We start from the raw sequence: 24,856 nt of genomic DNA on the forward strand, positions 1-24,856 counted from the left end.
GGATCAAGCGATTTTGGGTTGAATGGTTCTTGTCTCAGTGTATGTGGACAGAAAACTAGCCAATTGGGCAAGATAAATTTTGGCTTGAACATTCCTCTAGCTGAGTTTGAAAAAACATTTATATAGCCCTTGTAGAAGTGTGTGCATATCTATTATCAAATCTTTATATTAAGGTGGGGCTGGTAGCACCACCTGTTCTTAAGGTTTCCCAATATTTCCCATTATAAGACATTGTTTTCAGTTGCTTCTAACTTTGCCTAACTTTAACCATTTGGGATGAAGTTTTCCATGCTGCGTGGCTGTCTCAGGCTGAACTTTTCCAGAAAACGTCAGCCAAAACAGTTCAGTCATTTCTGAAACCGAGACTAGGGAAAATACAATTTTTGTCCATGTTAAAAAATTATGGTGACTTGAACTTTGGCAGGGAGTGACTTGTATATGGGGGGATGTGCCTTTAAGTGTTCCTGTGAAAATCTGCCCAAATTTAGCTGTTGTGAGCCTTTGAAAAATTGCAGTTTACACATGATCAGTGCAGACTAGCAGCTAAAATCTCAGGCTTCTGCCCTCACTGAGCATACCCAATCTCTCACAGCTTCTGCTGTGACTGAACCACACATGTGCCATCTCCACAGAGTGACTCAGAATATTGCAGCCCAGGAATGGCTGCCCCAGGCTGGAGTGGGTCTGGGCACTGGAACAGAGATCAAGGAAACTCTGCAACAATTAGGGCTAGAGTCTTAAGTTTTTAAAAATGAAGCTGAGGTTCTACATATCCACTTGTGTTCAGGAGCTGGGGCTTCAAGTAAAACACCAAGTTTCCCAGGACTTGTGGTAAAACCATAAGATCTGACAACTCTGGAGAGCTTTGCTGGAGGCAAGTTCTCTGGAAAGCGGCTGCCTCAGCAGTCTGCCATCTCCCTGCCTGCACCAACATTCTGACAAACATTACCAACCTTTCCCACAGCATCAGCCCCTTGCAACTCCCCCACCCCCAACCCCACCCAGAACTAATGCTGCTTTGTGCCAACATAACCTGGTTCCTTGGTAGAGATATTCTGAGGGCCAGACTCAGCTCTCAATTTCTGAAAGCTGCAATAGCAGTAGTAATGCTAATCAATAATTAGCAATTAGTTGCTATCCTATTACTCGGGTATGTCACATTATGCAGATAGTGTGTGAACGTTTGTAAAAAGAAAGAGACCATGAATAAAATATAACAATTAGATGTGCAGAAGAAAGTGCTTTATTGTAGTGAAATTACACGGGAGGAAAAACCAAAAAGTCTCCTCAGTCCTGGTTCAAGGCACTGAACCATAAACTGGAGATAAGTGCTGTTAACATGTGAGTTACTACATGTGAAAACACATTACACTTCCAGTCATTTTTATTCTTGTAAGGTTAAAAGACACTGTCAAGTATTTTTTATAACTAAAATGTCCCTCATTGTAGGTTTTAAAGAGCTGTTGGAAGCTCGAGTGTGAAGTGTTTTACTTGCAGGATTTTTCTTGTTCATGTGCTCTGTAAAACGGGGATAACAATGCTTCCTTTCTCCCACCTCTGTGCGCCCTGACTATAGACTATAAACTCTTCAGGGCAGGGACAGTCTCTTACAGTGTATAGGTACATGCCTAATAAAATAGGTCCCTGATTTTGATTGGAGATCATGACTGACTATATCATAATGCCGATTAGTTGTTGTAAGGTTGCACTCCTAACCACCAAGTAGGGAGAGGGATTGTTTAGGAAGGCAGTAATGAGTATAACTGGAAGTGATGAGATAAAAATCAAGAGAAAGGAAATTTAGCTTGAATAGTAGGAGCAACGTCGTAAGAGTAAGGGTTATTAGAGTGTGAAGTAGTATCCCAAGGTAAGTGGTGGAAACATTGCTTGAGTCATTTAAAACCAGACAGAGCTCTAGAAAAGTATGTTGTGAGGTGCAATCCTGCATTAGGAGAGGGTGGGACTGGACTAGATGATGAAACAGTTATTTTCCATCTTTAATGTCTCAAATTCTGGGACTGAGGGATTGCTGACCCATTTTTTAAATTAAAAAAAATCAGCAATTCATTATGTTAGAGGGGAAAAACATATAACAAATTACACAAAGCCTTCATACATATATAGGAGAAAAGGCAGGTGGGCTAAATTTTGGCCCTCCCAGCCCTGAAAGTGACCTCTGAAGGATAGAAACACAACACTCTATTTCACACAGCTCTCACATTTCTACTATTTTCTTTCAGTGTAATATATTATGTGCAGTATATACACTTTTTTACATTATAATGCACCACACACCCCCAATGCTGGAAAAACATGATACATTAGGCTGACACCCAGTTTCAGAAAAGCTTTATGCAAAAGAAGTGTTCACGCCAAGCTAGCTTAGTCTTGGTCATTTTAAAGTAAAATGTTGTGGATGATGTTTTGCAAGACAACTATTTGTACATTGTGTTGGGAATGGACAGTCTATTTAAACATAGGATTCCTTAGCATATTTGATCTGGTCAACCTCAAAGACTGGCTGACTGCATCGTCGTATCAGATACTCTTGTTTGTTCTTTTGATAGGACTCAGACATAGTCCTGAGACGATAAACTCGAGGGGTTACAGGTAAACTTGCACGGGAATTTATTCCAATGTCAATGGTTTCAGTTTGTATCTGAGAATCATTTACCACAAAAAGTCTGTCAGAGGGTAGATCCTTCTGATCCGTATCTGTTGTAACCTCTCTATTGCTGAGACATGGATGAGGAGGCAAAGAGTCTTGATTTGACACAGTTGCTCTCATATTCTGAACTGTTAAGGTACTGTATGAAGGGACCTTAGCAGCCAGGCAGTTTTTAGTAGCCTCTTCATACGATGGTGGTTTGCCAGGATTTTTCTGGTCCACTTCTCTAAACACCTCATCAGCTGACCTGAAACGAGATCTTGGTTGATATATCACAGATGGTTTGCCATTGTTGGTACAGTGTTCCTGGACTATTCTGCCTGAAAACTGATTTTCTTTCTTTGAGTCCTTCTTGAAGCTGTTTCTTTGAAAGCCCGTAGCTTTTCCAGGCTCCCAACTTTGGGTTTTTGTTAGCACTTTCTTGCGGGTTGCAAAAGAAAATGACATGGAGTGCTTTTTGATCTCTCTGATGGGTGTATCATTTTCATCGGCAGTCTTGGTGGAAAAGGACTGGGGTCTGGTTACGAAGTTTCTCTTGGGACTGGAAGGAGAAACTAATGGTGAGCTGGTAAAGACAGAGCAGTCAGAATTGGATAAGGAGCTATCCAAGGAACAGTTGGAGGATGTTTTGGGTAATGAGCCACTTGATAATTCTGATGGCAAGTTGGTTTTCACACTTAAGTTTAGTGGCTTTTTAGTCCTATAGTGACCTCCAGGAAAAAATTCCCCTGGCAGGCGCTTTTCCAGTTCTTGACCTTGCAACCTCAGTTGTTCCTGCTGGATGGTGAAGTTATCCTCACTTTTGGTTAGCTTCTGGCTCCTTATCTTGCCTTCAAGGCAGTCCTGCAAGGACATGTCTGGCTCAGAGAATCTCCTATCCAGTGTGCTTATGGAGTTTTTAAAAACGGTTAGTGAAGAGGCAGAGGGTGGGAGGTCCTGTGGTTTTTGGCATTGTGGGTTTCTACTGCTCAGGCTGCTGGTTTTCCCTTTGGCCTTCTGGAGCTGCTTGATTTGAGATATGCTGGAGCTGCATTCAGCCTCGGGATCAGTGCTTTCGTAGGCAGAGTCATTTTGCTGAGTGGGAGATAACAGTTCTGTGAGAGAGGAAGAAATTGTCAGTCCATTACATGCCAAGCGAAAACTACTTGAAAATAACCATTATTGATGTGCTGATCTCCATTTATTCATAGTTATGGTGCCAGATCCTCAGCTGATGTAAACTGACTTCAGTGGAACTACAGCAACTTATACCAGTTGAGAATCTGACCCATGTAGTTCAGTCGAACACCTCAAGAGTTCTTATCTGACAAATTCACTAAATTCAGGTATATACCCAACTAACTGTAGCATAATATTTTTTGGAGGGCTAAAGGGGGAGAAAGGAAGGTAAACAGTTTTACGAATGGGGATAGAAGAAAACAAGTAGAAAAACCCCCCAGCTATGAACAATCACTATATTCTATAGCTTCCTAATGGGGCACATTTGTTTCAATTTTCATAGTTATTTTTAGGAACAATCTTCTTAATCCATTTATATGAAAAAGGGTGGTGGGTCTCCTTAAAATCCATGGTGTCAGACTTCAATGGGAGCTGAGGGCACTCAGCACCTTGCAGCATAGAGTCCTATCAAAGGCTATGAATATTATGAGTTTATAAACTGTATGAGCAGCTGATGCTCGGCATTGGGAATGAGTCTGGCCTTGTGGGATATTGTCATTTTATGTGATTTCTTTAGCATGTAGAGCATGCTCCAATAAAATAACATTGTCAGTTTGTGTCTGGCACCCAGAAAACCTCTGCACTTTCAGTAAAATTTTAATATAAACGTGCTTCGAGAACTTGATAGACCAGATACCATGCATAAATATATACATGGATGTTATTTATCCAAATCTAAAGTGGGTCCAGTACACCCAATATATAAAATACATCAACACATCATAGTACCTGTGGAGCTGTCTGTGTGTTCCAGTGAATCATCAGCTGATGGACTGAAGAGCAGAGATATATCCTCCCCAAATACTTCAAAGTAGTTATCAATGAGGAATTCCACTAATGTCTTAACCTGTGAAAATAAAATAAGTATTTGTGTGTATTAAACTAAGCATTTGAACTGTCAGTTTCATAACTGGCACTGGTTTTGTTCTTATTTTGCAATTTAAGATCTAGGTTAACAAATTTATTTTAACCGAAGGGGTACAAAGAACATGTATAGTATATACTAATCTTTCATAATACGGTACAGTACTTTTGCATATAATACTGCAGCAGCTGGGTAGCTGCTACAACATTAGGTTAAGCTACTCCTTTATAAAGAGTTCCACATATCAGACAGCAAGGTATCTTTGAACAGAACCATGCTGAACGATGAAGGGCTTGCAAGAATGGATGGATCCTGTGAAAATGTTAGTCTCATGCTACATAATGGGCCACCTTGGAACAGGAGTCCTGGACCTATGGATATGTGGATCTGCTCAGATTTATCCAAAAAGACTTAACTCTCAATTGAAGACTGCAACTCAAATAGTGTATGTGTGTGTGTGTGTATCTAGATATACACACACACACTTTATATTTTATTGATATATATATGTGTTCAGTACATTTATATTCAGGAGCTGGAAATATGAGTAGCGTGTACTCTAGGCTAACTCGTTGTTTGTACAATGTAGATGATGAGTCAAGGAGACTTGATGACCCGTTTCTGAATAGACCAGTGAAGGGTTGACCCAGAGATGGTTGGTAGTGGTGCCTCACTTAGCTTCTGAAGGCAAATAGTAATGGTAAGGGTCTGTTTAGGGGAGCGGCAGAGGGAGGAAGCCAAACTAACCTTGTCATTCATCTGTTTCTGGACTTCGAGTGGTAAAGTTTCAGCTTGCTTTGGAGTCAGCAGGTTTGGCCCAATGCAGATAGCAAGATTGCTGGAATCCATCCGGTTGACCTCAGAGGTTTTGCTGAGATGGTGAAGCACAAAGACCAAATGCTTGAGCAAGAGGAGATTTGGTCTTGGTAATTTGTCTGCAACCCTAAGAAACATGAAAAAATGCAAAATTAAGTAGGTGACAATGACCTCTTCTTTGTGGGAACAAGTTTCAGTTTAGCTCCCATACACGACACTTCCTCTAAAAAGAGGAAAATCATTTTCTTAACTGTTTTACAAAACTACCATTCAAAAATCCCCAACAGCAGCTGACTGTGTGGTTAACCAGAACGTCTTGACTGACAAGCAAGCATTAGAATACTTTTAAAATAAATTAACAATCAATGTTAATAAATGATATGCCATCTAGAAATATCACTGGAGAGGTTCAATAATATTGATCCTTAACACGTCTAAAGTCATGTTATGTAGCTTTATAGTGATTTAATATAAGTCAGCTGTTAGTTATAAATTATATTTTTCTGGTTTTTCCCCCCCACAAGAATGAAAAATTTTCTTTTGTTTTCCCAGGACCAAGTTCAAACCAATGGAAGCTTTTCCATTGACTTCAATGGGCTTTGGATCAGGCCCCAACTGACTGTCCACTGTTGACGAACAGCATTAATCACTAAAACATTGCAAGTCTGTTTGTTCATTATTCTGGGGGGTCTTATGTTTTTTCAATCAATCTCACATACATTAGGATAGTATTGTTACTAGAGAAATGCTGTTCTGCACCGTTTTCACTCCAAAATTAACCACTGGAGGAGTTGCACCAACTTTCTACAAATGACATGAGTGGAAATGTTTCCAGGCAGGTCATTGGATTTGGATTCTCCATATCAATGGGACTGATTGCAAAACTTACTCTTTCAATCCTTCAATTCTGTCAGGATTGCTCTGCTTCTCCATCACTGTCATCCACTCATCATAAAGTTCAGATGAGAGTAGCTTATCTGGGATATTTCGGAGGAAATCCTGCAATGAAGAGACCTTTGGTTTAGCATTTGGATAATACCATTTACCATGGAATGAACATAAAGACGTTTCTTGCCTTTTGATTATTACTATGACTTTGACTCAACACAATGCTCATCAATTTTAGCTATGTGGTATATGAGGTACATCTATATATACACACAACCATTTATGTATGTTGTATGAATATATACAAAACAGCATGAAGTGCTTCACAAAGAAAGATAAAATATAGCTACCCCCATTTTACAGAGGGGAAAACTGAGGTTTTGAGGTGACTTGTCCAAGGTCACATAGGAACTGGAAGTCAGTGGGAGAAAAATAAAATAAGAAATGAAAAAGGTTATCAATTTTTTCTGAAGCTGAGAAAGTTTAGTCTAGCTTCACTTTGGTTTTAATTTTGGTTCCAGGTTAGGATCTGTTCTAGTTACTAGTTTGCCCATTCCTGTTAGAAATTTACTCTCACAGCTAGGGGTCAGGTGCATTTACCTTAAAGACCACTGCTAATAGATGCACGGGTTTGCTTTCCAAGTCAACCTTTGCTCCTGAGTTCAGTTCTTCCTTCAACTCCTTGCGTGCTTTTTCATTGGCAGCTTTTCTGAATATTCCTTCAGTGAAAGGTCCTTTAAAGTACAGTGTAGTAAGGATATCCTATAGGAAACACACATACCGGAATGGAAGAATGGTAAGGAAGGCCATATAGAGCATAACTGTGTTATTAAAGATATAAGTGGGAGCCTCACTGTTCTTAAAGTGGGATACCATCTAGTGTTGGTTTGCAACAAATTACACTTTAAGGGCTTGACTTTTCTCTCACTTTAACTTGACATCAGCTTCAGTGGAATTACTCCTGATTTCCAGCAGGAGATGAATTGGGCACTCATGTTTTCGTCCCCACTCCCATATTGAAAGTCTAGTGAAGCTCACTTTGGAAAAAAACATCCATTGCTTGAATGTGGGCCAAGTCCAGTTCTAAGCTTATCAGACAAGTGGCCTCGACACACGCTTCCTTTGCTGAGGAGGCATTTGTGTGGGTCAGAAGTTGTTTGCTCAAAAGCTGAGTGCTTTTGTCAGGGAACTATGTCATTCATAATGTCTTTATGCTTCTGAAATATTTTAAAGGTGAAGTGACTTCCTCAAGATCACACATGCCAATGACATGATCAAGAAGGTAACTCACTTTTCCTGACTCCCAGATCAGTGCCCTCGCCAGTGGACCACACTTCTAACCCAAGCTACAGGGGCTGAACCCAACCCCCCACACCTGAATACCCTCAAACTTTGGATTTGCATCTGAACTCTGCGACTAACCCCTTTTTCTATAGTGAATCAAGCCAAGCTTCTCCATCACCCTGAACTTCACAGCTTTTCAGCTGCTGCTTTTCTACTGACTTATGATGGTCTAATCCATGCAGTTTTTTGTATAGTCCCTTAGTCTGTAATCTTCATGTGTGTAATTCTCATTGAAGACAATGGGAGTTGAGGGATTGGGTTTTTCTAGGACAGAGGAAAATCCCCATCTTGCATAGTAGCACTATTATTTGCACATGAATATTAATACCAAGCTCTTATACAGAGATTTTCATTGGTAGGTCTCAAAACACTTTTCAAATTGAGGTATCATTAGCCTCATTTAACAGATGGGGAAACTGAGGCAGAGTGAAGTGACATGCCTAAGGTCATCAGCAGACCCAGAAGCAGAACTGAGGTCTCTTGAATACTAGTTTAGTACCCTACCTATTAGGAAATATTGCCCCCATTAGACATAAGAAGTACCAAATGACTACTACTAGCTGTTTGCTTACCTGGATGGGTTTAGGGAGTGTGTCATCTTCACCACAGACAATTGACAGAGGCTGATCAAATAGAGAAGTCTTCAGATGAGATTCTAAATGTCCCGAGGACTCTGATATGGTAGAGTTCCATCGCAGTGCGAAGGGCCATGATATCACCTTCTTTCTTTTCTTATTACCATCTATTACAAGCAAAAGCAAAACAAAAATGAAAGGAAAGTCTGTGAGAAAACTACAGTGGATATGATCTGGTTTGCTCTGTGACAGAGGAAATAATATCCACCATACACATTAAAACAAGGATGCCAAGCTAAACAGAGCAAAGCTAAACTGAAAGACAGCTAAGCTGTTACTAAGGAAACAAGTCCTTAAGCTGTAACACTCTGACCATCTCTATAAAGACAGCACCTTTCCTGTTTCTATGTCGTACTCACTGTTTCCTCTTAGCATTAGACTTACAGCAGGAACGTGCGCAGCCCAAGAACTGCTTTTGTGGTTGATTCAACAGTAGCGGATCCCCAGTTTGCAGTGTTATAAATTTTCTTTCACTACGTTATTTGACCCTGCTCAATGTCTCTATTAGTGGATTCATGGAAGTGGGGGCTCTTTCTTTCTTTCCAGCACCTTGCAAAGCATTGATTACAAGCACATCCTTTCATATCTTGCACCTTGTGGATACCAGTGCTCCAGGCCTCTCATAGATCACTCACTAGCCCTTTTTTCTTTAATAGATATGGACTTTTTTCTGTTTGGGGATGGGTGGCTCTGGCCATCTGCATATGTGTGTTGTTGCTGGCCCACTGGATGCAAGCTATGGATATGTGCCAGGGAACTCAATTCTTGTGGCAACTAGTCTGGGTAGTAGGTAGGTCCAAATGGGCATGAATTCTGTTTCAATGCCCTCTTTTAATGTTTCAGAAACTCAAATACAGTGACTCGGTGGGTCAACACCCGCTTTAAGACGTTAAAGGTTTGTTCTAGGCAGCCACAAGGGGGTGCCCTAGAACACAGCACACACACCTGGAGGATATCAACAACACTCCTTGCCTTCTGCTGTTTGAGGTTCCTAAATCTCCCATGGTTGGATTTGAACCTGGATCTTAAACATGGTGGCATGTTGGGAACTTGAAGATTGCAGTGTACTGAAGCTTATGTTTTCCCCATAAAGCGTAAATGGGAGTGTTTTCTAAACAAGTTGCCTTCTTTGCAGAAGTTGAATATCCCAACTCCAAAATGAAATGGAAAATTTGCTATGTGTGCTAGAGGTTAGCAGAACCTGCACCTGTGGCTCACTAAAGTCCTGATAATTAAGGGTTAAAAATAATAACGATGTCACATAATGTGATATTAACACACATAATATCAATTAACAACAAACTCTGTTTTCCTGCTTCCAGTACTAATATATATATATATATACACACACACACATATACACACACACACACACACACCAACTTCAGTTTTGCAGAAATACCAGCTTTCAACACTTATGTAAGAGGAAAGTTTTTTTTCAAAACTCACCAATCAGATGGCAAAGCCCATCTTCACTGTCACACGACACCAACAAGTGGCATTTCTTGATATCACCCTAAAATAAATGTTAATCAGTTATGAAGCAGGCAAAGATAAAAAAACAACAGCCAACCAAATCCGTATCTCAAAATCCCGTGATATGTTTCATATACAAAATGGAAAAATATAGCATCACAGAATTAATTATTAAGTCTAGCAATTAAATGTAAACTCTGTATTATATAGAACTATCCAGTCCTAATGTTTAAGTTGCTATTAGGAACCTAGGAATTGCCAGACTGGGTCATACCCAAGCCTGACAGGGGCTAGCACCGGATGTTTCAGAGGAAGATGTAAGATCCCTGCAGTAGGCAGATGTGGGATAATCTGCTTTCCACATAGCAGTAGGTCTCATTCTGATCTCTAATAGTTAGAAATCTGCTTAAATCCTGAAACATTCCAAAATATTTTCAATAACTATTATGACTGCATATTCCTGATATCCTTAAAAATATCCAATCTCTTTTTGAATCTTGCTTAAACTAACTTTAAACATCATCACTGCTGCATATTTGCTCTTTAGATGTAATACCTAAACAAGGCACAAATTAAACACACAACAAGGTCTGGATCCTCAGCTTGTGTAAATCAGCAAACTCCACTGACTTCAGCAGAATGATGCCGTTTACACCAGCTGAGGATCTGGTCCCAAGTTTGCCAAGGCATCAGACATGAACATACAATAGGAATTGGATGGCGTTAGAGATTGTTTACCTCTGACTGGCACTCAATCAAAGTCTCCATATTGCTGGCATTTAGAGGTTTTGGCTAAGAAAGAAAACAAATACAAAACGTGAGAAACTATTCCATTATTTGTAAAAATTAACATTTTGTAAAGTAGATCCTTTGACTCATTAAACATACTTACAGCATTGCAGCTGCTTAACACCTTCATTAGCAATTTAGTTGATGGAACTTTAGTGATTCTGGTTCCCTTGGTTTCTTTTGTTTGCCTGTGCAGAATGAATGGACAAAGAAATAACGATTACCCATCATAACATTTAATTGTTCTTTTGTGTCTCTACTGCAAGCCAAAATATCATTTAAAATATATCTTGAAATAAGTCAATTTCTCTATCCTTAGCAAACTATAAAACATTATTATGAGAGTTGAAATTGTATCTGTAATGCATTTAGTACAATTACCATAGATATGCCTTCCTTTAAAAAAGAGCTTTTCACTTTCACTACATGCAAAGAGTAGATAATAAATGCTGAAGGCTAGACCATATAACAAAACTCTAATCTGACATCAGTGCTAATTTTCAAATCTGACACTAAACTCGCTCAATCATCTATGCACAACAGCCACAATGGCAATGGGTGACCACCTCCCCCAGCACGTAATTTCTGCAGTCTAAATTTGTAGTATTACACTAACTTTAATATTCACTGGGTATCTTCATTTCATAGGCAGAACAGGGCTTACCAGAGGATGGTATCCAGCCAGAGTTCTTTTACCTCGAGCGAACTATAGAGAAAAGGAGGAACAGCATGACTCTCTCTGCTGCTACTAATCCTCTGCAGAGACAGAAGGAGACTAAACAGTTCTACCCCCACGTGTGCTGCATTATAAACGAATAGGGGAAGGTGGAAATTCACAAACTGAGACAGGAAGAAGCATCATGGGGCAGGACAAGATTCTCTGACCGACACTTCAAAGTTCTAGCTTCCTCTTTCCTTTTAGGGCAGGTGCAGTGCTTTTATTTTTTTAAAATCTTGTAGCTGTTATGCATGGAAAAGACGAGTCATCTGGCAGGTAAAGGTTCCATGTAACGTCACTGTCACCAGGTAGGATGTGTGAAAAGGATGATGCAATGTAGGCAGGTTAAAATTAATTTTTAAAGGGCAATTTGCACTGTTTAACACCCCCATGCGAGTAGAATGCCATAGCTTTCGCAATTAAAAAGACACCATCCGTTTAAATGTGACCCTACATTTAGGTTTGTCAAGCTTTTCATGACACCTTAGACCAATAGACATGTTTCTATGCATTATTTTTTAAAAACTACAATGGAAACTGTTTTTAAACAAGTGCAACAACAACCTTTGCAGCACTGGGCTAGTTTCTGAAAAATCTAAAAAAATGAAATGGACTAGAGAGTGACAATGAGTTTTTCATTGACACAGTTGAGTGCAATTCAAAAGATAAACACACTGCGCATAAAGTGAAAGGTGAATCTGAATTTTAAAGGCTTTTCCATTTTAATAATCTAAGTTATTAGTAGCAGTGGTAAGTAAATCTGTTTATTAAAAGTAAAACCAGTTTGTCTAGCTAATGAAAAGGGATTTGAATAAAACTAATGAAAAGTCAAGAAACTTGCAGTAAGAGCTCCCTGTGCCCTTTCTTTACAACAGCTTCTTGTAAGAAATAAATCTGAGTCTGACACTGACTTCTTTTGTGGCCTTGGAGAAGTCACTTCTCTGCCTCAGATTATCTGCAAAATGGGGATAGAATAAGAGACTCATAGGATTGAAAGGGACCTCGAGAGGTCATCTAGTCCAGTTCCCTGTACTCATGGCAGGACTAAGTATTATCTAGATCGTCCCTGACAGGTGGTAACAATGCTCAGATATATTGCTAGAGATGTTGTGCAGATTCAGTAATGTTTGCAAAATAAAGATGAAAGCTGCTACATAAGTGTGAAATATTATAAAGAAAGTAAAGGTTTAAATTTATTCCAGACAGGAAGAGAGAGGGGCCATTTTTCTCTCTTACTCATCAAAGGTGCATACATCCATTTCACTGTTGGTTTTTTTACAAGTATTAGAATAGTGTACTGAACACATAATCTGAACTTTCCTTTTCTTTAACTAGTAACTGGGCCAGGATACCTGTAGATCAGGGGTTCTCAAACTGGGAGTTATTACGTGGGGGTCGCGAGCTGTCAGTCTCCACCCCAGACCCCGCTTCATCCACCAGCATTTTAATAGTGTTAAATATAAAAAAAGGTGTGTTTTTAATTTATGGGGGGTCACACTCAGAGGCTTGCTGTGTGAAAGGGGTCACCAGTACAAAAGTTTAAGAACGACTGCTGTAGATTGTAATCTGATTAATAGGTATTTTAGACTTTGCTTTATCTCTAATGCAAATTCCATACGACTTGGTGCAGCACCTCGTATTTTCACTGGTTTATCACAGCAGTCCTGCAAGCTGTTCGGCATGGGTGGACCCTTTTCGTGCATGGAATTGTGCTGAAGTCAATGGGGTTCCATGTCAGGGGAGGGATCTGCTCACAGAGAATAGGTTGCAAGATCAGGGTCCATCTCTGTCCAGTACCTGACCCCATGGAGTCCTGATACTGATTGGGGCCTTTGGGTGCTACCATAGAAACAATAATAGCAATTAAGCCGTGCAAAACAATTGCAAGGGAGGTAACTGCTATTCATGTTATAAACAACAAAAGTGAATCACAGAGAGATTAAGATACTGGCTCAAGGTCACTTAGGGTACGTCTACATTGCAAAAAGAAAAGACCTGTGGCAGTGAGTCTCACAGCCCAGGTCAACTGACGGAGGCTCACACTATACTAATAAAAATGGTAGTTTAGGCATCCAAGTTCAGGCCGAGACTCATAGACTTTAAGGCCAGAAGGGGCGATCATGATCATCTCATCTGACCTCCTGCACATTGCAGGCCATAGAACCTCACCCACTCACTCCTGTAACAGATCCCTAACCTCTGGCTGAGTCACTGAAGTCCCCAGACCCTGGTTTAAAGACTTCAAGTTACAGAGAATTCACCATTTACACTAGATTAAACCTGCAGGTGACCCATGCCCCATGCTACAGAGAAAGGCGAAAAATGCACAGGGTCCCTGCCAATCTGACCTGGGGGAAAAATTCCTTCCCGACCCCAAATATGGCGATCAGTTAGACCCTGAACATGTGGGCAAGACTCACCAGCCAGACGCCTGGGAAAGAATTCTCTGTAGTAATAACTCTAGTGCCCCATCACCAGCTATTGAAGATATTTGCAGCTAGCAGTCACGAATCAGCTACACGCCATTGTAGGCAGTCGCACCATACCATCCCCTCCATAAACTTATCAAGCTCAGTCCTGAAGCCAGTTAGGTTATTTGCCCCCACTGCTCCTCTGCTGTTCCAGATCTTCATTCCTTTGATGGTTAAAAACCTTCATCTAATCTCAAGCCTAAACTTGTTGATGGCCAGTTCATATCCATTTGTTCTTGTGTTCACTGGTGCTTAACTTAACTCATCTCCTTTCCTGGTATTTAGCCCTCTGATGTAGTTATAGAGAGCAATCATATCTCCACTCAGCCTTCTTTTGGAGAACCTCCCTCTCGCTGGGTTTCAGAGCCCAGGGTCCAGCGCAAGCCCAAATGTCTGCACTGCTATTTTTAGTCATGTAGCGTGAACTCCATGAGCCTGAGTTGGTTGACCTGGGCTCTGAGACTTACTGCTGGGATCTTTTTTTGCAGCGTAGACATGCCCTTAGTGACTCATTGGCAAAGCTGAATTAGAACCAGGACTTCTGGCTTCCAGTCCCTTGTTCTAAATCATTAAGGGTATGTCTACACAGCAAAAGCTGTACACAGGTTAGCCTACCCAAGCTAGCTTGAATCCTACTAGTACAAGTAACGTAGCAGTGGAGACAGAGCAGTGCAGGCTTCAATACAGATAACACAACCTGGCACAGTCTCTGGGTGTATGCTCAGCCCCCTAGCCTGCTTTGAAGCCCATGCTGTGCCGTCTTCACTGCTATTACCCACGCTAGCTGGATTCAAGCTTGTTCAGACAGGCTTACCTGTGCACAGCTTTTGCAGTGTAGACATCCTGCAAGCCGAAAAAGGGGACTAAAAGGGATTGGAAATAGGCCCCAGGAATCTTTCATCTTTAGCCACATCTGGTAGTGCCCAAAAGTTATTTGAAATGAATTGGTGGTCTCAGTTCAGTTCCTAGTGGGCAGATGTCTACAATACTAAGCCCACTATCTTAGCCCATATTGAAAAATCCTATAGAATGTATTCGGGATGAAACTAATAGGGATCAAAAGCAATTATTCTAAAAACCTTAAATATTGATTAGTGATTTTTTAAAAATCCTATGGGATTTTATAGCAGATAAATGATTCCCTATTAAATTCTAGGTATGCCTTACAATTTCTATGGAAACATTATTGCTCTGTATTCAGTGCTTTTCCATAACAATGACAGGCAGCGGCAGGACCCTTGCTGGCAGTCTCACCAGAATATCCAAGGACTGATGCTTTGGGACAGGGAGCATGCTCTTTTTAATCCATCTGTTAAGTACATTGGCACACTATTTGGTGGGGTATAAATATATTAATATGTAAATAACAATGATTGAACAGGCATGACCAGAATAACCCTCTTCTCACTCAAAGTGGTTCCTCCAGGACAAGTTTCAGACACATAGACAGGCCACTGTGGGGAAGTTTGACCTGTTCCATGGATAAATAAGGATGCTGGAACTGATCCTTGAATTCAGTGGTGGTTCAGTGTGCAGTGCTTTGCAGGACCAGACAATTAGCTTAGTGTAGCCAGACATATGGGGTAAACCTTCTAATTTCCTAGAGGCAGTATTTCTCATGGGGATTGGTAGGTTGTTAGTACTTTCTCAGATCTTTAGTTAAGATACATTGCTACACCTCTCTATCTAACCACACTCCCTGTGTTAGCAGGCATCCTGTGTGTATTGCAGATCTGCTTTAGAAAATTATGGGCATGGTTTGAGCAGTGGGTGTGTATAAAAATTAACCAATGTGGGTTCAGATTTAAAATCCCCAACTATATCCCTCAATTATCATCTGGTGTATTTCATAAGCATTGAATTCATGCAGCAATAATATAAAAGCAATGTGTTTCACTGTAAGCAAACTCACTTCTGAAGAGCAAGCATCCCAAATAGGCATGTCTCTGTGTAGCTATTATATTGTCACATACAATTCACAGGATCACATTCACAGAAAGACAGCATTAACTTGTGAAAACTCAGCTTCTGTTCAGCCCCACAGATTTCCCTCCTTCCCTTGAGATCAGAACAGTTGCTACTAGGGATGATATCTCAGGCAGCACCAGGTGGATGAAAGAAAGAGAGCCAGTAGGGTTCGACCTTCCCTTGCAAGCAATGGCTGTAGTAGTTTCACAGCTGGCTCAATGAGAGTGTGAAGAGTAACACAGTACCAGCAATCAAAGCTGCTCTCACACCTTAGAGGTAACAGATGCAGGATAAAAAAATGCACTATCCACGTGGAACGTTCCCAGGCTATCATAGAAAAAGCTCTAAAAGAACTAGACCACTATTTTTTTGGTAAGTGAACAACTCCCTTCCCACCACAGATCTAGAGCTAAATCTTGAAGGCCTTTGGCATGGTGTATGCACAGCATTTGTGCCAGTGTAACTACAGGATGTCAGTTAGGGGTGTTTGTTTTTGTTTGGTTGGTTTTTTTTACTGATATAGTTATACAGTTACAACCCCTAGTGTCAGATGTCCCAACAGTCCTGGGTTTCGTGGGACTGTCCTGCTTTGACCCATAAAGCCTGGTCCTTTTGAAACGGCTCCTGTCCTACAGGGCTGTCTGGGCTTGGCTCCCTGCTCCCAGCACTGTGACCTGGCCTGTGGTGCACAGGCTCACAGTGCTGCTCAGGTTTGGCCCAGCCCCCCTGATGGGGGGGTGGCTGGGCCAAATTTGAGTAACCAGTGCTGCACCCCTGTGTGCCAGGGTCAGGTTGCAATGCCTGGAGCAGGGAGCCACGCCCAGCCAGACCCATAAGACAGGAGCTGCTGTTGCAGGGTAAGTTCAAGGTGGGCTTGCTTTGCAACCCCCCAGGCCTCCCATCCCTCAGGGGAAGGATCCCACTTTAGCATATGCCTAGAATGGATGCAGTTATGCAGGTATAAAGGTGCCTTATTTCGGCATAGTTTAATCTCCTTTCCATATGGAAATACTAGTGCTAAGCACATTTATATCAGTATAACCAGGTACAGGGGATGGGGGAAAATGGAGGGTTTATAAGGTGTATACTTTGTGTAGAGAAGGCCTGAGAGTTGGGACACAAGCCTTTAAAGTGTATGACAAAGACTCTAAGGTTGTGTCTACACAATAAAGCGTATCTTGATTTAGCTTTGTTGGCTCAGTTGTGTCTACACTGGGGGTTTTGCTTGCATAGCTATGTCCCCCAGGGATGTGAATTTTTCACAGTTCTAGCTGACATAGGTTTGCCAGCAGAACTCTGTAGTGTAGATCAGGCCTAAGTTTGGTGTGCAACGTGAAATAACAAAGGAGGAAGCTTGCAGTGAGGTGAGATGAATGATTTTTAGTTTGGTGCTCACCTTAATTTTTTTCTGACTGCTTTCAGTGCTTCTTCCTCATTGTGTGCTGTGGTGATCTCATGTGTCGAGGTGTGCTTCTTAGAGAAGTAAGAATGAAAAGACTGCAAGTTCATCCCCCGGCCAGTGCCTGTGGTACCTTTGTGAAGCCAGTTTTAAAGGACTTGAGTGACGGGCCTTCCAAATCATTTTAACCAAGTCAACTATATGCCAACTTTTTATTTAGTTATTTATGTTAACATTTTAAACCTTTACTTTGATCAGTGACATCACCTTCCTGCAGTTCAAATGATTGCTAATCGCAGCTCATTGACGTGCCCTAGACTATGACAATAAGAGGGAGCATCATTTGGGGCAGGGGAGAGAGAGAACTGATAAACTAATAGTCAACAATAGAAGGTAGAAGAAAATAATCTGCTAAAGTTCCTTTCACGGAAGTGTCTGTTTTTTTCCCTTATCGAACCACAAATGGGAAAATCCCAGCTGTGGTTTGCTTCTGTTTGTTTCAATAGGACTTTCACAAATGTGACACGTGATGGCTTTTACAAATCGTTCACATAAACATATCATGAAACGTGCCTTTGTTCTGATGTCTTACTATTTGGAAGACTGCAGAGGTTTAGCTGTGACAAGCATACAACAGGATGCTACTAAAGGCGGTGGCTCTTTCAACCCCGTATATAATCTAGCAGAAAGAGCCAGGTTCTGCATCAATGCCTCTGAATGTTGAAAACTGGTTGTATTCCAGCTTTCTCTCAATTGGCCCAATTACTGTCTCCCTGGGGACAATGGAAACATCAGGGCCGCCGAGAGCGGGTTCAGGCCCCGGTGAAAATTTTTTTTCGGGCCCCCCAGCAAGGGCGGACTGGCTAAACAGGGCCGACGAAGCCGGGGAAGCCGGGCCCCGGGCCCCCTTCCGGACCGCCGGGCCCTGGTAATTTGTACTGGCTTCCCCCCCGTCTCATCGGCCCTGGGAAATTTACCAAAATAAGGGGCGCCGTTACGCAAAAGCTAAGGACTGCTTGCTTGCTTTCCTTCGGGGGGTGAGGTGGGTGGGAAGGAAGAGACTGGACTGCGTGACCTGGCAGTAGATTCACACAGCACAATGCTAGTGTAGCTAATCGGGACAGGGCACACTCACACACACTTTCTTTAGCTCTAATCTTGTTCTGCTCTCTAGCACATATCAGATGAGTTTGGGGATGTTCGCATATGGAGCCTTGAGGCACAGAGTTTAAAGGCACACAGCACCACCAGATCTGATCACCTGTATATCACAGGCCACCAACACCACCCAGCACCCACATACGAACCCCAACAACCAGAATTAAACCAAAATCTTACAGCCCACAGGAGACTAAACTGTTAGCACCACAGGGAGAGAATAGAAGGGACTGAGATGCACCAATGCCTGAAGCCCCCCACAATGTCAGTAGAAGCAGCAAAGAATCCTGTGGCACCTTATAGACTAACAGACGTTTTGCAGCATGAGCTTTCGTGGGTGAATACCCACTTCTTCGGATGCAAGTAGTGGAAATTTCCAGGGACAGGTATATATAAGCAAGCAAGAAGCAAGCTAGAGATAACGAGGTTAGATCAATCAGGGAGGATGAGGCCCTGTTCTAGCAGTTGAGGTGTGAAAACCAAGGGAGGAGAAACTGGTTCTGTAATTGGCAAGCCATTCACAGTCTTTATTTAATCCTGAGCTGATGGTGTCAAATTTGCAGATGAACTGGAGCTCAGCAGTTTCTCTTTGAAGTCTGGTCCTAAAGTTTTTTTGCTGCAGGATGGCCACCTTAAGATCTGCTATTGTGTGGCCAGGGAGGTTGAAGTGTTCTCCTACAGGTTTTTGTATATTGCCATTCCTAATGTCTGATTTGTGTCCATTTATCCTTTTCCTTAGAGACGGTCCAGTTTGGCCGATGTACATAGCAGAGGGGCATTGCTGGCATATGATGGCATATATTACATTGGTGGACGTGCAGGTGAATGAACCGGTGATGGTGTGGCTGATCTGGTTAGGTCCTGTGATGGTGTTGCTGGTGTAGATATGTGGGCAGAGTTGGCATCGAGGTTTGTTGCATGGATTGGTTCCTGAGCTAGGAGAACACTTCAACCTCCCTGGTCCTGAATGCTGTATATTGGTATCTGTTACAGCAGCAGAGGAATTGCGACTGGAGTAGAATTTAACTGTTTGCTGGATTATGGCAAACAACTAAAACTAAGAAGGGTGAACAATAATAGTTTAATGCCATTATGTATTGAACTTTCTGCTTAGATGTGCCAAAGGGATGTGCTGCTAGTTCTTATTCCAAATTTAATGTTAAAAATATGTCTCAATGAGAAGTTACTCTATCACTTTTTTGTTATACCCACAGGTTTGGCCTCTTATTCTGTCTGGTAAATAAATTCTGCTTCTGCACATTAACCATTTAGGTACCAGAAACCTAGATATAGTTTTTTTGCCAAGCTTAGTTGCTTTGAGGGATAGACGGTGTTCTCTGTGCCACCGAAACCAGAATGGTGTGAATCTTGGTTTTGATTTGCAGTGATTCAGGTTAATATTTCCTTTAGATTTTGCTATGTGTGGGTTTGTCTCTCCCCTGCCTCTACACCCTGAGGTTTGCTTTCAATTTAGGCATCAAACTAATCCAAAATCTCAAAGTGAAAATCAGAGAGAACCTGGTTTTCATGTCAAATTGCAACTTGCACTTGATTTCTGGCCAGAAACTGGCCTACATTTACTCAAATGGTTTGCAAACTTTCACAGGCCTTTGAATAAATCTGGTATGAGTTTGTCACAAAACTAAATCTCAGTGTAATTTGGGGTTTTGTTGTGAATATTTCACATAGATGTAATAAAAAGAAAAGATGCCAAGGACTCTGTGGCTCAGGAAATTGGTGATGGAACACCATCTCAATTCACCCGTTCTTAGACTGGAACATGGGTCAAACTACCCTATGCCTACCAACCACTTACCATCACCAGACAATTGCTTAAAAAATATACCCAGGTAAGGAATCTCCAAGGGTAGTTAGAGTCTAATGGAATGTGGCCTATAGTATGAATAGTCTTGCTCTGGTTTCCAGCGGACAGGTGATGACATCTCAAAAAACATCACCACAATTGACACGGGCTGTCTCAGGAGAGCCACATGGAACGCCATAGAGACCAGACGAGCCCCGAAGAAAAAAGTTTTAGACACAGAATCCTAGAAGCTAAAAGACAAATACTACGAGCAGTATAGCAAGGCACACCGAGAGGTCAAACGCCTTGTGAGAGCAGACGAACGGCATTATATTGATAATCTGGCAACACAAGCAGAGGATGCAGCTGCTTGTGGTGAACAAGGAACCGTCTAGAAAATGACACGGCTTATCAGTGGTAAATGGCAGACACCAACAAACACTCTTATCAGGAACAAACAAGGCCACCTACTAACAAGCGAAAAAGAACAAGAAATGCACTGGACAGAGCATTTCAAAGAATTGCTGAACAGGGAACCACCTAAAGAGGAAGCAAACATCCAGGAGGCAAAAGAAGATCTTGATATCAACACAGACACCCCAACTAAGGAAGAGAACATTCAAGCCATCAAATCCTTAAAATATGGGGAAGCTCCTGGCAAGGATAACTTGAATGCAGAATTGTTCAAGGTAAATCCTAAATTAGCAGCATCTATCCTGACCCTTCTATTTACATCAGTCTGGGAAAGGGAAAACGTGCCACTTGAGTGGACCAATGGGATTATAGTGAAGAAACCAAAGAAAGAAGCTCTCAGTGATTGTAATAACTGGCGTGGTATCACACTTTTATCTGTGCCAAGCAAAGTACCGTGTAGGATCATAGTGCAGCGTATATCAGAGGCAGTTGATAGCATTCTCAGAAAAGAGCAAGCTGGGTTTTGGAAAGGGCATGGCTGCACAGACCAGATTTTTATTCTACGAAACATAATAGAACCGTGCTTAGAATGGCAATGGCAACTTGACATACATTCAGAGACTTTGAGAAGGCTTTTGATAGCATGCACAGGACCAGCTTATGGCACATTCTGCGGGCATATGGAATTCCTTTCCGTATAATAAACATCATCAATTTTCCATTTCTATTTCAACTTTACATGCAGTGTTGATCACAGTGAGCTCAGTTTTGAAGTCAAAACAGGAGTATGTCAGGGGTGTGTCATGTCATTGTCATGTCTGCAATCCTCTTCAACATTGCCATCGACTGTGTAATGCAGTGTACAACAGAAGATATGCCAAGAGGCATTAAATGGACACTCTTCTCATCCATTGAAGACCTGGACTTCGCAGATGATGTTGCCCTTCCATCACATACCCAACACCATATACAAGAAAAAACAACTTGACTCAACGCGTTCAGCCAGCAAATTGGACTGAAAATCAACTGCAAAAAGACAGATATCGTGACCTTTAATATTGCCTCACCATCACCAGTACGGATAGAGGATTATGTTCTCACCAATGTAGAAACATTCACATACTTGGGCAGCACCATCAGCCAGGACGGGGGAACAAGCCAGGGCATCTGGAACAAAATCAATAAAGCCAGGAACACCTTCAGGAGCTTAAATACAGTCTGGAAATCATCAAAATACAACACCAAAACCAAACTCAAGATTTATCAGAGCTGTGTACTTTCAACACTACTTTATAGTGTGGAATGCTGGTGAAATGAGAAAGTATGACATATCCAAACTGTCTTCATTCCATACAACCTGCCTCAGAAAAATCCTCCATATCTTTTGGCCCAGAACAATCTCAAACCAAGATCTATTGACACAGTGCAGCCAAGAGGATCTGAGCACCATCATTGCCAGGAGATGGATTGGTCATGTGCTTCGGATGGAAGTAGCAATAAGATGGACTCCTGAAGGTATGCGAAAATGAGGCCTCCCGAAAACAACATGGTGAAGAGCTGTAGAAGCTGAGCTGAAAAACCTGGGGCAGAGCTGGGAAACCATTGAAAGACTTGCCAGAAACAGGAGTGGAGGAGCTTCATCACTGTCCTAAATGCCAGAGGCGTAATAGGAACATGATGATGATGATGATGGTGTCTCAGGAGACAGTCCAGCAATTGACTCTACTGAGAGACACTACTGAGGGAGATTAAGTTAGCTTCTTACCCATAATAGTTCAGCATTGAGGCCCATTGTTGAGTAGAGTGGGGAAACCTGGCCTACCACTGCCTGTGTGATTCCAGTTTCCTGGATAACAAACAGAACCATCCGTGACAGAGCTCTTATAAACACTAAATTTTAAATGGAAAGAGCTATAATCCCATGGACTCTCTCCTCCAGCGCTATCCTCCAAACAAATCCCATGCTGAGGCCAGTTGATTTGTAGCATAACTCCACTGTCTTCAGACAAGCTACCCCTAGCTGAATTTGGCTCAGTACCTTTAGGTATTTAGGTGCAGTGACCAGTTATGCTTTTTGTGCATGCACACACACATACACAGAGCAGAACAAAATGTTCTGAGAGGCTTTTACCACTCATCAAAATCAAGATTACAGATTAGAAACAAATATCCCTAGATTAGATTGTGGTCTCAGATTGTTGCCACTAGCAACTGCTGCTGCTTTATTTAAACACTCCAGGTTTGTATGGCTGTCAGCATTTTAAAATTGGACGGCCCTACATCATTTTTAAAGAGCAAATTCTCCTTATAGGACAGATGCTGACCTCTGCCCCAGGGCACATGAGAATACCTTTACCCCTGCTCGGGGGCATGCTGGGAGCAGGAAAGGGGGAGGCTGGAGTGCCCAGCACTGATCCTCAGCTAGTGTAACAGCCCCACTGGGAACATTACAAACTGGCAGAATCTGGGGAATCCCTGATTTTGCTCGATGTTACACTAGGGGAATTGGTCTCTGATAGCTCCAGAGATTGGGGAAGCATAAAGGTGGCTTTAACTCACCATCCGGAACGCTGACACAGATGAAGTTATGGCTGCATATGATTATTCAAATACAAATCACAATGTGTGTGTTGTGAATGTTTTATTTGATCCCAGATTTGGTACAACTGACCAGAGATGATGATGATGTATGGTATAAAAATGGACTTTAGCCGCAACTCTCTGAAACTTTCCCTGGTTCAGTAATATCCTGCCTGAGGTTTGCAAACAGAGCCAAAGGTTTGCTTTTTTTCAGAACTTTCCCCCCTTCAACTGCCTTTTAAAGTTTCATTTTGGTTTTACCTTTTCTCTCATTTACCAGATGAATGAATTACTTTGGGACTTTTCACTCTGCAGACAATTGCAGTTTGTGGTCTTTCAGTCAACAACCGTGCCTTATTCGGTATTGACATAAAAACTCCCTAAAACTGTCTCAGTCAGGGTCTTCTCAATGAGATATCTACCAGACCTAGAGTGCAAGCAAAAGCTCCATTATAAAAGGTAAACTTAATGTTGGTTCAAAACTCCAACAGTCAGCCTATATGGTCTAGCGACTGTTATGACATTTATGCAGTATGACTCAACTGCAATATGCGGTTTTAAGGTCAGTTGTGCAACAGAGAGGTCCAGTTCTGACCTTGTGTAATCCAACTGAAGTCAGTGTTCAGAGGATAGAAATGAATATGCATTATACTATATGTGAGAAATCCTGAGAGACATAAGAGAGGGGTCCTATCGGGTTCCGGGAAGTGGGCGGATATATCAGCCCTAGAATGGTGAAGGCCCTGTTGTCTATGAGTGATAAAAGGTTACCTCATGTTAACCAGAGACACCTGAGGCCAGTTAAAGGCTGGCAGTGACTTTTAAAAACCCCTATTTTGGTGTGAGAGGGAAGGGGTGAGATGAGACAAAAGCTCCAGCAAGAACTTGCCAGGTTGCCAAGCTGTCCTGCTTTCTTACACGGAAAGAAGCTTGGGCCTGGTCTACACTAAAAAGTTAGGTCGAAGGAAGATGCCTTAAGTCGACCTGTTAATGTATGTGTCTCACTACCAGGTCCTTTACGCCGACTGAAGTCGCCTACAATTTCAACTTCTGTAATCCACCTCTGCGAGAGACGTAGTGCTTAGTTCGATTTTCATAGGTAGACTGCGAGGTAGTGCAGACGCAGCATTGTATAATTCGACTTAATTGGCCTCCAGGTGGTGTCTGCTTTGTGCATCGATGCAGGCGCTGCTAGTGAGGACGCACTCCATCGAGACAATGAGCATGGTGTGGCCACGCACAATCGACTTCATTAATTCGGAGGCTTGAGGTTGAATTAATTTTGTAGTGTAGACAAGCCCTGAGTTAACAGCTGCCTGGGGAAGGACTGGCAACTAGGAGCCAGTGTAGTAAGACAATATCCCAGAGAAGGGGTAGGGAAAAGTATTTCTGTTTGTGACAAACGTGTCATAATTGTCAGAAGACTGAAATGAAAAGACATAATATTTCTGTGATAGCCCTTGAGGAAAAATCCTACAGAATTTTCTAGGGTTGAAACAAGTAGGGTTTCTATAAAAATTAAATAGGATTATTCTAAAAATCCATAGAGTTTAATAGAGAATGATCTCCTTTCTATAGAATTTTAAATCATATCCCTGTGACAAAATTCTACAAGTGGGTTTAAAATTTTGTACTAGAGTTGTTA

The 24,856-nt window shown here is 41.7% G+C and overlaps 1 protein-coding gene across 1 annotated transcript; it reads right to left on the reverse strand.

Annotated features, from left to right (window-relative positions):
* Nucleotides 1-1,227: 1,227 nt before the first annotated feature.
* Nucleotides 1,228-11,452, reverse strand: LOC123365618 (T cell activation RhoGTPase activating protein). Its single transcript, XM_045008358.1, has 10 exons — nt 11,364-11,452; nt 10,803-10,887; nt 10,649-10,702; nt 9,884-9,950; nt 8,372-8,541; nt 7,056-7,217; nt 6,457-6,566; nt 5,499-5,694; nt 4,616-4,733; nt 1,228-3,762 (listed from the first exon to the last, which is right to left on the reverse strand). The coding sequence occupies exons 2-10, from the start codon at nt 10,827-10,829 to the stop codon at nt 2,471-2,473; spliced, it is 2,196 nt and encodes a 731-aa protein (XP_044864293.1). The 5' UTR covers nt 10,830-10,887; nt 11,364-11,452; the 3' UTR covers nt 1,228-2,470.
* Between the last annotated feature and the right edge of the window lie 13,404 nt (nt 11,453-24,856).

This window comes from Mauremys mutica, chromosome 3, assembly GCF_020497125.1.
Source record: "Mauremys mutica isolate MM-2020 ecotype Southern chromosome 3, ASM2049712v1, whole genome shotgun sequence".
Lineage (NCBI taxonomy): Eukaryota > Metazoa > Chordata > Testudines > Geoemydidae > Mauremys > Mauremys mutica.